Source organism: Eutrigla gurnardus, assembly GCF_963514095.1.
Source record: "Eutrigla gurnardus genome assembly, chromosome: 5".
Taxonomy (NCBI): Eukaryota; Metazoa; Chordata; class Actinopteri; order Perciformes; family Triglidae; genus Eutrigla; species Eutrigla gurnardus.
The window spans coordinates 12,282,091-12,296,411 of NC_139919.1; the positions used below are offsets into that span (position 1 = coordinate 12,282,091).

The 14,321-nt window shown below is 43.0% G+C and overlaps 2 protein-coding genes across 2 annotated transcripts; both read right to left on the minus strand.

The window, feature by feature from the left end:
* Nucleotides 1-2,241: 2,241 nt before the first annotated feature.
* Nucleotides 2,242-4,743, minus strand: nanos1 (nanos homolog 1). The gene has a single exon (XM_084009669.1). The coding sequence runs from the start codon at nucleotides 4,626-4,628 to the stop codon at nucleotides 3,918-3,920; it is 711 nt and encodes a 236-aa protein (XP_083865795.1). The 5' UTR covers nucleotides 4,629-4,743; the 3' UTR covers nucleotides 2,242-3,917.
* Nucleotides 4,744-10,380: 5,637 nt separating this feature from the next.
* Nucleotides 10,381-13,956, minus strand: LOC311013363 (cathepsin Z-like; the record flags this gene model as incomplete). The annotated part of the gene is made up of 6 exons (XM_084009381.1): nucleotides 10,381-10,547; nucleotides 10,688-10,850; nucleotides 12,073-12,223; nucleotides 12,307-12,486; nucleotides 13,206-13,369; nucleotides 13,835-13,956. 6 exons carry the CDS (start codon nucleotides 13,954-13,956, stop codon nucleotides 10,422-10,424), a joined length of 906 nt encoding a protein of 301 aa, XP_083865507.1. The 3' UTR covers nucleotides 10,381-10,421.
* Nucleotides 13,957-14,321: the final 365 nt, after the last annotated feature.

The following is a 14,321-nucleotide window of genomic DNA, read 5'->3' on the forward strand; positions in this document are numbered from 1 at the left end:
ATTACAGAGACATATTGTGGGCTGGCTCTCCGTAATTGAACAGAAAAACACGATTTGATTATATATATCCAAATATTTGTGTTTAAGAGGAAGATATTCACACAGATTTTTTTTTCTCAAGCATTCATCATACTGTAAACAAAAAGGAAATACAAACATAAATCAGATTCATTCAGAAATTGGAATACATTGAGAAGGAGCAGACGGAAGCAAATGGGATTAAATGTGATGCTAATAGTGTAATTATGACAAAAACCTACAAAATAAATAGACTGTATCACTCAGCCCTTGTGACGCTCAAAGTGGGCTTCTCTGGCCGTCACCATCTTGGCTGTGATGTCACAGCCTAAATGAGCAGAGGTGGATCATCGGTGGCTGAGGCGGCCCTGGTGACGCCGCAAAGCAGACAGCTAACTAGCAGCTACCTGAGAGGGCACCCACCTGTCACTCAAAGCTACCATCACAGTTATCATGCAGGGGGATATTAGCTTTAGAGACTACCAGACTGTAAACATGGCTGTACATTCAGTATTTTAACATGAGGGATCGTATCAAGTGCTGAAATAGTGTGAAAACTACAAAAAAAAAAAAAAAAGCTTTAAAAAAATGGCTAAAAATAATGGATCCCAATTCTTCTACTCCAAATCATTAGCTGATCACCGTGCAATACAGATTAGACAGAACTTGACAGAACAATTCCTGGATTTGTGAATGGATTCACAGCCTCCGTGTTTCCTCTGCAGTGAAGTATTATCCGTCTATTCCGTGAAGCCATCCCATCTATCAGACGGTACAGTGACAGAGTACCTGAGCCCATCTGACTGGGCTACACTGGAACATAGGACATCTGCTGTGCAGTAACTACATCTCTTTAACAGGAAACAGTCTACGTCGCCACCATGATGAGCACAGTGAATTAATGAACCCTCTAAATCACATTAACACCAAAGACTAACTAATGCTGCAGAGCATTAGCTAAATCTTAATCACCTGCCAGAGGGGATCCTGTCGCCTCATTTTTGGTGATAACTACTCCGAATTAACACCTGACTGCCCTTTAATTCAAACACTTTATTTTTTGGTAAAAAGAACATTCTTTACTTGGCAGAACTTTGCTGCCTCTCATCTAAAACAAACCTCTCGGATGTGCCTCTGCCAGAGAGATTTGTTGTGCACACAAATTGTATACTGCATAAAAACCAGCCACATATTATGTGATCATGAAAGATACATATCTCATAAATGGTGCAACTAAATAGATTATATGGGCCCTGTCTGCAGAGCAGCTAATGGAAGCTGTGGCGTAGAGGGAATAAGACCTGTTAGCTGACTGTGTTTGCCTGAAATGCTAGCCCGCCAGGCTTTTTCACCACTGTTCTCACAGAGATAAATCCCTGTTGCACTTAGTAGTCATCCATTTTTAATGACGCAGCCTCAGCTGGGGAGATGCATGAAGACAGGGGAGGGAGGGGGGGAACAGCCAAGGTGTGGATGACACCAGCTGGATGCCTCGGGCTAATGTATGTACACTCTTCTTCATGTCTTTCTGTGCTGTATGCTCAGCGTCAGCAGCAATTATGAAAGTCTGAGGTCACGTCGCTGCAGACAGTGGAGCCTTTCATGAACTCATCACTGTTTTATTTATTGTTGCATCCTTGGTGGGGAATTTGCAAGGAACCAAGCAATCACAGCCACACAACTGTGTGCAGCTCTTTTGCCCGAAAAAACAAGAAGCAGCAGCAAAGCTTCCTGTCTGCTTTGAGCCCCCCTTTTTTTAATATGTCTGCAGCAGCCATTCCACAGATGGCAGGCGGAGAAGGCCGGGAGGGCCAGCTATTCAATCCACTTCAGTGCAAACATGATCCGTTTGAATGGCGAGGCATAAGCCAAGACATTCTTGTGTGGGCAGACCTCCCTAAACAACCACGGCACTGTGTTTGTCCTTCGGAGACAAATCGTTAAGATACCAGAGCAGCAGATCAGTGTCAGTTTGTCCAAAAGCAAAGGTTGTTGTATGCATGAGGGCTCAACACTTACATGATCCCATACAATCTGTGTCAGTTGGTGAGGCGGCCAGTTAGCAGGCTAATTATGGCAAACTCTGATTTTAGTCGAATTATTTGCTTGATATAATCAGTCAGTAAACCGGTAATTCTTACATAACTAAGACAAGAAAGGGTTTATAAAAACCTCTCAGTCAGATGTGGAGTAAACCATCTGAAGAACACGACCACATGGCTCCAAATATTTGATAGGTTTTTATTTCTCTAGTGGATTCATATGTTGTTATTCTGCACAGCAGCATACAGGAAATCGTGGTAAAATATAAATAACAAAGTTCAACAGTGTTTCTTTTTTTCTATTATTCATTTAATCAAAAAAATCCTCTGTTAAAAGTGGCAAATTGTGTCAGCCTTTTTCAATATGCACTCTCTGGCACACTCTCAAGAATGTAACATTGAACAACTAAAACTTTCAAAAGTATGGGTATAATCGTTATTTACAGACAATCACCGTTTGGCGAGCAACGCTTATAGCTTCTTGGAAATTCACTTCCATCATGTTAAATGCGACAAAAAGAAAATACAATTATGTTATACAAAGATCGAAAATACTATCAAAACCCTTATTATAAATGGCAGCACTATATCAATAAACTGCTGTTGACATTTTACATGTAAGTACAAAATCCTGTTGAGGTAGCGCCCTCTGAAGTCACTTGTAATGTTAAAATACTGAATAAACATCACTTTATATACAATACAGCAAAATCTCTCTTCTTTTTTCAATGCAACTGTATTCCTTTGGTAAACAAAACTGTCAGACATGTGCAGTCCTGCAAAGTGACACTTTCAATCATACATTCACAACATTTTTGCATCTTTTTCCTTTTTTTTTTCTTTTTTTTTGGGATTCTTCAGAAAAAGAAATAACGGGATAACGTGTTGTTGTTGTTGACTGACATTCATTTGCCATTTTCTCACCCAGACACTCGCTCACAGAGGCAGGCGTGGGACTCTCTTCTGGATACATTGTCAGGGGCAAACCAAAACAAACGAAACAAAAAAACACCTTAGAGAAGAGAGACCTGACAGAGAAAGGAAATCCAGTGTGTCGCCCTTATTTGGGAATGTAAACATAAAGAAACGAAGGCTAGTATCTCTCCTTGCTGACTGCTTGTAAAAGTCAGATCGCATTCTCATCACATAGGATTGGAGTGGAGGTTTGGCTTGGCAACAATTGATTATAATGTTCCCCAGAGAACATGAGCCCTAAACAGAGGCCACATTGTCTCTTTTTTTTCTCCTTTTTTTTTCTCTCCTTCCTGCCTCGCAGATTGAATGTCAACTTTTAGAGCAAGTAGGAAAATATGTTGTGGAGTTTTTTAGGCAGGCAGATGGGATCAAAGAGTTCCTCCTCCAGTCAGACGCACACAAGTACTCACTAATGACACATTCTTGAGCTTCTTTAATGGCAAACATAACTTTGGTTTTCTAAGACGAGAAAGAAAAAATCGCAGCGAGCTTAGCTCACCGTACAAAAATACTTGGTAGAAATATGACATTCATCCCCTTGTTGCCAATGTCAGTGTGTTGTTGTTTTTTTCCCTACATGACCAAAATACTTTTTCTTCTTCAAAGGTATTTACACTTTGTGATTATTGATACATGTCTTTTATATGCACGCGCTCAAATGACTATAAACTAGCAAGAAAAATAAATCCAATGTATAAAGCATAAAATTATTCTATGTGGATAAAAGAACTATAAAAATATAAGAGATCTTAGAGAGGGGAGGGGGGAAAAGATAAAAATCAATATGTTTATGAAACTGGGATAAAGGCTAGAGCCGAAATCAAAACAGTCATCTGGAAATTGTTCAGTGCAATTCAATTTACTTTATGGTCATGTCTGTTTTTAGAATATTTTCATCCTCTTTCCACCCACAGCCCTCCCTCCCTTTAACGGTCGCTGGGATGGCTGGTCTTTTGACAGTGGACAGTATTTTATCGTGTGGGCATTGTCCCCGTTGGCACTGCAAAGAGGGCAGGTGTAAGCCCTCAGAATCGGACACACAACCCTGCCGTCCGGAGTCTTCAGGACGTGGGAGCCGTACACCTCCTCGGGCGCTCCGTTATTTCGGCAGAAGACGCAGATTTTGGGCTCCTGCTTGCTCCTGGAGGCGGGTTTGCGCATCTTCCTCTCCATGCCGAACAGGTCGAAACCCGCGAAGCTCCCGCCGAAGCCCACCTCTCGCTCCGGCAGCTGGACGCCGAGCTGGTTCTGGAAGGGGCTCAGGATCGAGAAACGCTCCTTCAAGTCCAGGATGGATGCCGGCGGGGGGCTCCCGGACGGGCAGCAGCAGTCCAGGTGTCCGCTCTCCCCGACGCCGCCCGCGATTACGCACGGACACGCCGGGGAATCGTCCAAGCCCAGGGTCGCCTTCAGGGACTCTGTGATGGAGTTGGGGTTCTGGGGCATGCTGAGCTTATTGCTCTTCGTCACCAACGTCGTCAGCCCGAGATAGTCGTTCCAGAAATTAAAAGTATAGTCATATGGGCTGCGCGCGTTCAAATAGTTGTGGTTGAGGAAATCCATGGCCGCTTCTGGTGGGTCGCTCGCGGTCATAAATGGAAACAACCAGAGTAATCCGAAAAAGTCTTTGTAGCCAGAGTTCGTCTCCAGGAATGGTGCGATGCGGTCTCCAGTGTTCCTGTTATGTTTGAGCGTCCTGCAAACAGGCTTTCTGGTTATAAGGAGCAGGAGGGCGGGGCGCTCTGCCTTCAAAACCAAGTTTGTGATCAGCTTGAAAGCGGGCTCCCTCTCTTCACAGACACATTTAGACACCGTTGTCCCTCGCAGTCCGGCGCTTTGTCCACATCAATCATCGTCCCGGCGTGTTGGACATTCGGGCATTTCCATTAAATAAGAAGTTGTTAATACTTAATGATTTGGGCGCCGAGAAATAATGCCGCCTTACTGTAGTTAATTACGTTGTATCAGCGCGCGCGCGCCGATCAATTAGAGGGGGGGTCGCGTGGCTCTTTGTTCCCCCCTCGGTGCTAAAAAACATTACAATTCCGAGTGTTGCGCGGATCAGTATCGTTAATCATCGTGCGTGAATGCCATCATCCGAGTCGGGCGTTCGTACACCTTAACCCCTCGTGTGCCAGGAGGAGCAGAGGCCCTTTGTTCCGTGCTGCAGCCATCCTCTCCCTGTCCTGGGAGCAAGCATCTCTGCTCTGCTTCTCAAATGGAACCAATAAGAGGCAAAGCTAATAAGCAAACCCTGGTGTTTCCTCACGGCTCCGTTAACTAGTTTAATAGATCGGCATAAGGGTATTTTAAAATTCCTTTTAGATTATGATGGGTTATTCATTATAATAACATGTAGTACACAATGAAGCATGCTATTCAGATTCAAAGGTGTAGTTACTTCCAGAATTGCAAACTTAACCGAAGTAAACAATGACGTCTTGGTGTGGACTAAACTGCTGCCACATGCTGTCAGTCCTGGCCATTTAAAGCGCATACAGCCATCAGTGCGCTCAATATGGATGTAAACACAACACGCAGGGCTGTTCTTCAACAGGGGGCAGCAGAGTGCAATTGCAGGTCAGTTCAATGAAACCAGAAGACCCCCCCCCTCCTCCCTCCCTCCCCGTCTTTCCACTCCCTCAATGAATGAGAGTGCCAAACAAAACCTACAGTAATGAAGCCACTGGCTGGAAGATGAAAGTCACCCATGATGTCCCAACAGCCAGATGTCATTAGAGTATTCTGATTTCACCGAGGCAACTAGGAGCGCTCAAGAAAACTGCAAGGATCAATGGAATTAGGACTCATGAAGGGAATCATATAAAATATCTGGGGGAAGGTCTCATGTGTATTCTCTGTGTACAACTAATGTGAAGCTATACATAAAAAAAACATGGCACAGTGTTGTTAAAGGGCTGGTTCACTCTTCTCACTTTCCTCCTGTGGCATCTGTGCAGCAACAGATGTGAAGAGTGGTATGCCCATTCAGCTGGTTAACCCACTGGTTAAAGGACTATTTGTTTTTTTTCTAAGTAGTAACCAAGAAAAAAGTGTTAAGAGATATATTTGCTTGCATTTTATGTCAACCTGACACCTTTACATTTTAAATAACATGGTAAAGAAGTAAAATAGTAAATCAAGACGGTATCATATTACGTCCCAAATCATGGGTAGAGTGAAGCATGAATCATCACACATCGTAGATCTATTTTGGTTTTTAATCTTTTTTCCTCTCTCAAGCGAGGAAAAAGACACTCATTCAACCATTTAGGTCATGATCATGTCTGAGAGCCACATTGTAAACTGACATCTGTTGGGGTTGTAAAGAAACATCTTGTACTGTCTGTTACTTTGACAAAATGAACCATGTCGCCTTTAGCTACAGCACCGAGTGGTTGCTTGAGTTATGACATCAGCTCTTCATCTGACACATCCGAGCGCCATGGATCTCCAATACAGCTGGAACAGAGTGTGAGGGCTCTTCTTGTCTGCTTCTATTCTTGTTAAATGCCCCATTGGCTTTCATCATGAATAACCTGTTGGAAGTCTACATTTACAATATATATCTATGCAATAATCCCGTCAGACAAATTGGAGTACAATCAGCGACGGAAGTGATCCACATTCTGATTCTCCAGAGGGAATTATGAAGCAGACGTCAAAAATTGCCGGCTCACTGCAGGTCTCTAAACCTGTGATGAAGTGGGCAGCTCAGGAATGTGGAAGCAGCTCTCTTGAAACAATGATAACACGAGTGACTGGTGTTCTAATTAAAACTTCCAGGGGGAGGCTGAGAACTCACTGACTCGGAAGGTTCACATCTATTTTTAAGGGATCTAATAAGAATGCGCTACCTTTAGCAGACGGAGTGATAAAAGCAGAACAAAGGCACGGTCCAATGAGCCGCCAATGTTTTTCAAGCCCATTTCTCTCTGTTCTGTGTGTTCAGCAGGTTAGTCTGAAATAGTATTGACTGCTCATTGGATTTTCACTCCGAAGCCCCCATTCAGCACGGTGCAAAATATGAATTTTATGATGAAACATTAATAATGTATGTAATCGCCAATTCTTTTTTTGCAAGCCAGGGCAGATTGTGCGAAACAGATTCCCGTGTTGCTGCAGTGCATCTGAAATATTCATGGCAATATTATTTCTTAATTTTGTTGTGACTAAGAGGGATTAATACTCATCCATTAACTCCGGCTAATTCTGTGGCCGCCTCGAGGTTGCAAGACTATATTGGACAAGGAAGTGAGATTAGCAGTGGAATGATGCATAACATCAGCAGGGTGGCTGTGGCCTGCAAATCGATTTAGGAATCACACTGACTAATTGATTGTTGTGTAAGTGTTTTTATTTTTTGCTTGGGTGGGGGGGATGCAGATCGTCAGGAAAAGTGACGGCCGGCTGAGGAAGACACTTTATTTTTAATCATATTTCCTGTGTGGACTCATTAGCTGTGTGGACTTGCATGTACGATTTTTTTTTTGTCGCTGTTTGTGCTCAGGACATATTATGCAATGCAAATCAGCTCAGACGAGCCTTTTGCTGAAGTTGGGGGTATGATAATGTGTGATTGTTACCATCCCGTAGAGCTAATCTGCTTCATGCATTATGATTATAATCATCAACACGTTCCGCGCTGTGCTCCAGGCCTCGTTTTTGCAAACACGAGTTTGTCACATTTGGGGGGAAAACTCTGCTCAATTCATATTTGACGTGATAAATGAATGATTGATGGTATTCTGGAACGCACACGGAATTTGATCTCCCCCTACCCCTTTTTTTTTGCCAGCCTTATTGCATCTGTTCATACTGCTCGTAATTATTTAAATGTATCAGTTGGGCATGTTTTGAATCTTTAACATGGTGTCTGTAACCTCTTAGGCTAAATTAGAAAACATACTTTCCTGTGAAATAGCAGAATGCCTTTCTGTGGCTGTCTGGTTAGCCTTCGTTCTCTGTTGCTTTTTTCATGAGGCAAGTTTCAGCAGTGGCCTTGAGAGGTGAATGCATTGGGAAGGATTACACAAAGCACACACACTGGGAAGTTTTGTGCGCATTTCTACACTGCTGCTCGAGGCAACTGCCGTGAATAAATCATCTCAATGCCTTGCTCAAAGATAGTTTAGAAGTGGATATTCTCTCCAACTCTATTTAAGCTGATAATCCAGGCCTCTGCATCACTGTTGGACCTCAGTAATACTCTTTTATATATAAACAATCACCACTCCATCTGTGTGTTTACGGAGCATCATATTGATCACGAAACAATACATAATGGCTTTGCAGGAATTGCTGAAAAATCCATGTTGCCATATCAGTGGCTCTAATGAAGATGAATGCTGAATCACTCAGTATGAAAATGTGCATTAGCAAGCTGCATTTTTCATAACCATTTTTTTTGCCATGCCGGAAAGACGACTCCCTTTTTTTGAGCCCCAAACCCAAAGATTGCCATGTGTTTTCATTCACAGCCATTAGAGCTCTGTTTGTGATTATGCAAATGAGAAAACATGCAGGAAATTTAATCAGAGCGCAAATTTGATTTCACATGAACGATCGCTCGAGGGCGGGGGCTTGATCGCATAATATGGAGCAACCAAATTATGTTCAATATTTGTTTTCACAGTGGGCCTCTGCCTGGACACGCTGCCGCTTTATAGGCTTAAGGTTTGCCTTGGTTTGGAGGCTTGAAGTGAACGGCACCGCATAAGGTTTGATTATCCTTTGTTCTCCCCAGAGATGCTGAATGGAAACTGCCGTTAATGGGAAGCATTTCCATATCAGCAGCAGAGCACAGCAGCTTGTGTTTATGCATTTTTATTATTGTTGCATTCCCTGAACCAAATATCTAAGTGCTCAGATTTCTTTTGTTCCCCAGCTGAACAGCAAGAAAATGGGCTCTTTGTAATTGCACATGAACTCAGAGGGTGCTATTGTACGCGTATGTGTGCCACTGTAGATAACTAGTGATTAAACTGAATGTTACTCCCAGAGCATGACACAATTGAAACTAATAAAGCGTGTCAGTCAATAATAAGGTAGGTGGGTCTGTTTATCAAGCTCAGAGATGTAGAACAAACAAATGTCATTTAGCTTTTGGAAGCGAGCGGCTCAGTCGTCCTGTGACCTGAAGTTTCAAGGTAATCAAACAAGGGCTGTTGCTAAAGCCCCGACAGTTTTGTATGTACACCCCCTCACGACTTGACCTTGTAGCAATCTGCATGCACATCTAGACAGAAGCAAATAAGACTGCATGATTTGCATCAGAACACTCACTCAAAAACACATTTCTGAATCATTACAAGTAAAGTTCCTACATGAGCAAATGCATGCACATCCTCCCTGGAGAGTTGAAGTTCATTTCCCCAACTTCTTAGCAAATTACCGAGTCAACAATTTGAGATGACTGCACATCAGACAAAATTTGGTGATTGAGTGTTGATCCTGGCTTAAAACTGACCTTGGTGTTTGGGACATGAAGGGTTTAATGAAGTTAGTTGCATTATGAAAATCTAAATATAGAGTGAGAATATAAAACTAGGGCCTACAGCCTTTTATTTTAGTTTCCTCTAAGTCCCTTGAACCTGACTTGTTGAGCTTCATGCAGAGTCACCAAGCTTATTCTTGACTAGCCTTCTTCCTAGTAAAGAATAGGGCGGGTCAATTCTTAGATGCATCGCAATGCAGACTCGGACGATTCTGAATCGATTCACAAATGTCAAGAATCGATTTTTATTCTGTATTGTTTACGGAACGGAAAAAAGATGGAACTCTGAAATGCAGTGCCCGGACCGTTTGTGGCGTTGCACAGAACAGACACGGCTGAGAGAGAAATCCAACTGTCTGTCCGTTTGGACAATATGCAAGTAACTTTAAAATGCTCATTTTGGTGGTCGGTTTGCTCAGGGCTAAGCTAGGCTAACACCGTAGTGGCTACGTAAACACTGAACATAACATAGTTTTGGCATAAATATGGCAGAGACCTCGTTTGTCCCATGGACAGGCTTTGGTTTTACTCCGTTTGGTCTCTGTATGAAATGCAAGATCCTGTCCCACAGTGCCAGGTGACCACGGAACGCTACGCTGTAGTGTTGAAATGCAAGCTGCATTGAAAGGTTTCCGTGTATGGGCTACGTATTGGTTTATAATCTAAAAATCGTGGTGCGCCAAGAGATTCCAACCCCTAGTAAAGAATAAGCCAAGCCCCCCCCATTTCAGAAACTACCTTCAAAGTTAAAAAAAAAAAAAAGCACAAAGTTACAGGGTAAAGTTGCATGCTGCAGTTTTATTAAACCTGTGAGAACAGCAATCCCCATTAACCAATTTGACCCACAGACAGCACTAGACAAGACATAATGGTCACGTTTACACATGGGCCTATAGGTAGGTTGAAGGTACTATCATGTCGCCAAACATGCAGTCTTCCTCCAAAGCAAGATTGTACTTGCTTCCACTTCCTCCTTTGTAGGCGCTTGTCGCAATCTTGAGCCAACCTTTCTCACCCTAAAGAAAAAAAAAATATTCCAAAGGTCATTTGGATATCAAGTCAAGCGGTCACTGCATTTCAAGCAGACATCAATTTTTAAAAGCCAAATTTAGAAGCAACCGAGTCATGCAAGAACAGAGGCTCTTCAGTGACTCACCCATGGCTCTCCCCAGGAATTGCGCACGATCCAATATTCAGTACCATTTTCTGTCCCCCAGCCTGCTACCGATACAATGTGGTTGATGTCAGGTGACTCGACGTACTCCGTGTACAGACCGCCAGTGTATGCGTCGAGTGTCTCTGTAGCCATGATTCCACAGCTGAGGGATGAGATTCAAGTGAAGCATGCATTTATGGTCATTACTGTAAAACTTGAATTAGACATCCTCAAATATGCGACCAGTGTTTCCCCTAGAATTTTTTTCAGGCCCGGTGGTACCCACCGAAAAAACCCTAAACAGACGAGACGCGTGGGATGGTGTATTGGTGCAGTTGGATTAAGTCAGGTGGCACAGCAAGCAGTCTGCAATTCTGCAATTATTATATTTGCATTCAACATTTTTGTTCAACCAGAGTGTATTCAAGATCACAAGGAGAGAGTGACTTATTAAGGTGCTGGTTGATGGAAATGATCAGGGTCCAGAAAAATATGTCTGGAAAATGATGAGCATCACATTAATAGCTACAGATACTGTAAAACACTACAACGACATATGAGTGCATATATTGTCTTATTTTATCAAGTAAAATATAAGTTATAGGTTTACTCAACAGCAGTTAACTCAAAGTTCCACATCTTATCAAAAACAATCCTCCCCCCCGGGGAGGGGGGGCAAACGGGCTTTGGCCGGTTGTACATACGTCATCACGTCCTAATACTACACACACATGGCGTGATGTTATTTTTAAGGAGCGCCGTCTCTGCTTATATTTCTCGACAACACTCGACCTGCATCAGCGCATGTGCGCACGAGCGGATCTGTGCGAGCAGACAGCGCGAGGAAAGCGGGTTTTGGACGGAGACACACAGCGGCATTTTTATTATGTAAAAATAAATAATAATGTAATGTAATAAAATAAATATTATGGACCCTATGGACCGGTTCCGCTCACACCACGAGTCTGAAGAGTGCAACAGCTTATCAAAATACAGTGTCAACGTTCCGTGTTTTCAAAGTAGAAAGCGACATCGTGGTGGTTTAACGAGGCGGAGCGGCATCAGAACAACATCAAGAACGTACACGAAGAAAAAAGTAGCGGGAGCGCGCGGCGAGGATTGTTGCGGCCGCGCGTCTTGCGGAGGAAGTCTGCTGTGCTGCGCGGAGGCGCTCCTAATGTAAATGATTATTGATTTATGAATGAATTGATAGGTGGCTTATTTTTGGTATATTGATTTTTTTTTTTGGCCTGGCGGCAGGTCTCCTTGGCCTGGCGGGCCGCCAGGCCTGTACAATGGTAGGGGAAACACTGATGCGACTGTAGTTTTTGAAAGTTGAACATGTCAGACAACTCTGCAAAAACCATCTTCAACTTCTGCTCAACCTGATTGGTCCTCCAGCGTAGATTTCTGCCATCATGTCTGCCCGGCCAGTGACTGCTCCGAAGTCCCCTACTTTCCATAAAGTGTAGTTCTTTAGAGAGTTGCACTTGCCAAAAGTTGTGCAAGTCCCACATGCATTGAATGGTTTGCATTCTGAGGACAAAAGAAGAAAATCAAGGCTCCTGGATGGAAACACTAGCACAGAGGGCACAGTATACAGTAGTTAGAGCTCTTACGCTGATCTATTGCCTGGTAGTTGTTGCAAGTCTCGTCGGGGATGCCATGTTTGTGGGCATACTCCCACACGCCTCCATGGTCCCCTCCGTGACAGGTGCCAGAATCGGCGCAGTCGACCACGTGTTGGACGGAAAGATAAGCAGACGGCCATGCTCCTCCCCGCTTGATGTTGATACGATCTACACAAGGCAGAGAAAGGAAATGATCCCCACAAATGCAATATTTGATTCGTTAGAAGCTCAGATCGTGTCTCAAGGGATTTGATGTCAGAGGATCCCAGCTGTCATTTTGGGACAAGATTTAATAGTTGAGATTTCACCATGACAATGCAGTGTCCACATGCAGAGAAATGTCAATACATGGTGGAGACTGCAGCAGAACCTTAACGTTAGTTCATGTGCTTGAGTTACCGGTATTGCACAGAACTTAGCATAGGAGTAAAGAAATACATTTATTTTACTAGGATTGATAACTTTCTGGAATATACAAAACATGTAGGAAGCCAAAGCCAGGAATAAAGTCTGTATAAATTAAATGATCTGCAAGTGATGGACTTCAGGAGGCACTGGTCTAAGCAGACTGCTGGCAAAAGCAAATTAGTTCCCATATGTCCCAACTATTTAGTCAAGAAGTCTATGAAATTGTAATTAAGGTGAAATAAAATTAATTTGTTGCACTTTGTAAGATAGTTAAGCACAAGACCTCATGTAATTTTCATCTAGAACCAAATTGTGCCTAGTAAGTGTCGACAACCTGGAAATCATCCAGCATCACAGGACGACCATTTTAGGTTAAAGCAATCAAAACTAAATTTTTTTTAATCAAGAAATTAATCAGGATCAAAGAAAAATGGGTTTCAAGTTGACTGAAAACAGCTGGAGCAGAGGAATCAGCTAACCTGCCATTGCACTGGTGCTGCCATGAGCCCAGCAGGAGCCACAGTACTGAGGGATGTGCTGGTTACGAGTTGTAGAGACATAGTTGACACCGTTGACGTTCCTCCAGTCCCAGGACTTTGGCAGCTGAACCAGGTTCAGGAGTTCAGAAGGGCGAGCTGAGGTTCTGGGAGAGACACGATGGAGTCATTTTACAAGTAGTGAGATTCAAGGGCAGCAGGTTCACTGTGACCTCCCTGTCAGTATCTGAAATAAAACACCCCAATAAGGTCACAGTGAGGCAGGAATCAGTTAGAGACTGAGGAATTTGGGCCAAGTATGTTACAACGCTAGTCAAACATGTGACAAAAATCACTTAATGCAGTCAGAGGCCAAGGCTGGAGGAAAATAGATCTGAACAAAGCCATGAGCCCGATGAGACAATGAGGTCAAGTCTACCAGAACAAGACAGCAACCATTATGAAGTTTAGAGAATACATCAATCCACCCCATCTCATGTTAATCAGAGTCCATAGAGCATTTTTAGTACATCTATTTTAACAACCCTCACATCAAGCTGGTTGCAGACAGTACAACAGATAAAAACCACAGAAAGCTACAGCCAAAATGTGAAACTCATCAGGCAACTTACTTCACCCCAAAGTCAGGTTTCCTGGGCACCGGCTGGTAACAACTCGGCCTCTCACTAAAAAAGTGTTTCGCTGCGACAGCAAGTGTCGTGAGCATGAGAATAAAAATGACAGACTGAGCCATGTTGAGCCAGCAAGCATCAAACAACACGCAGCAAATCACTTCGGTTTGGCATAAATACCCCCGCCGGACCAACCGGCCTGCTGTGTGACTCATCAAGCTAATCAGCCTTTATTGATCTCACCTGGGATGTGCTCTGGTTTAGTGAAGGTTGTTGTGGAGATAGTGAAGCAAGACTTTCTGTCTGCCTCTGATTAGCTGGACAGCTGAATAACAGACTGATACCTCTATATTTTTGATTTAGCATAAATCAATATGGGAGAAATTACTTAAAGCGTTATGTGTTAAGCTATGAAGTAAATTATTACTATGTTTAAATTAAATAAAAGATTGATAAATGTCCTGACCTTTTAATGATTTAACAGTAT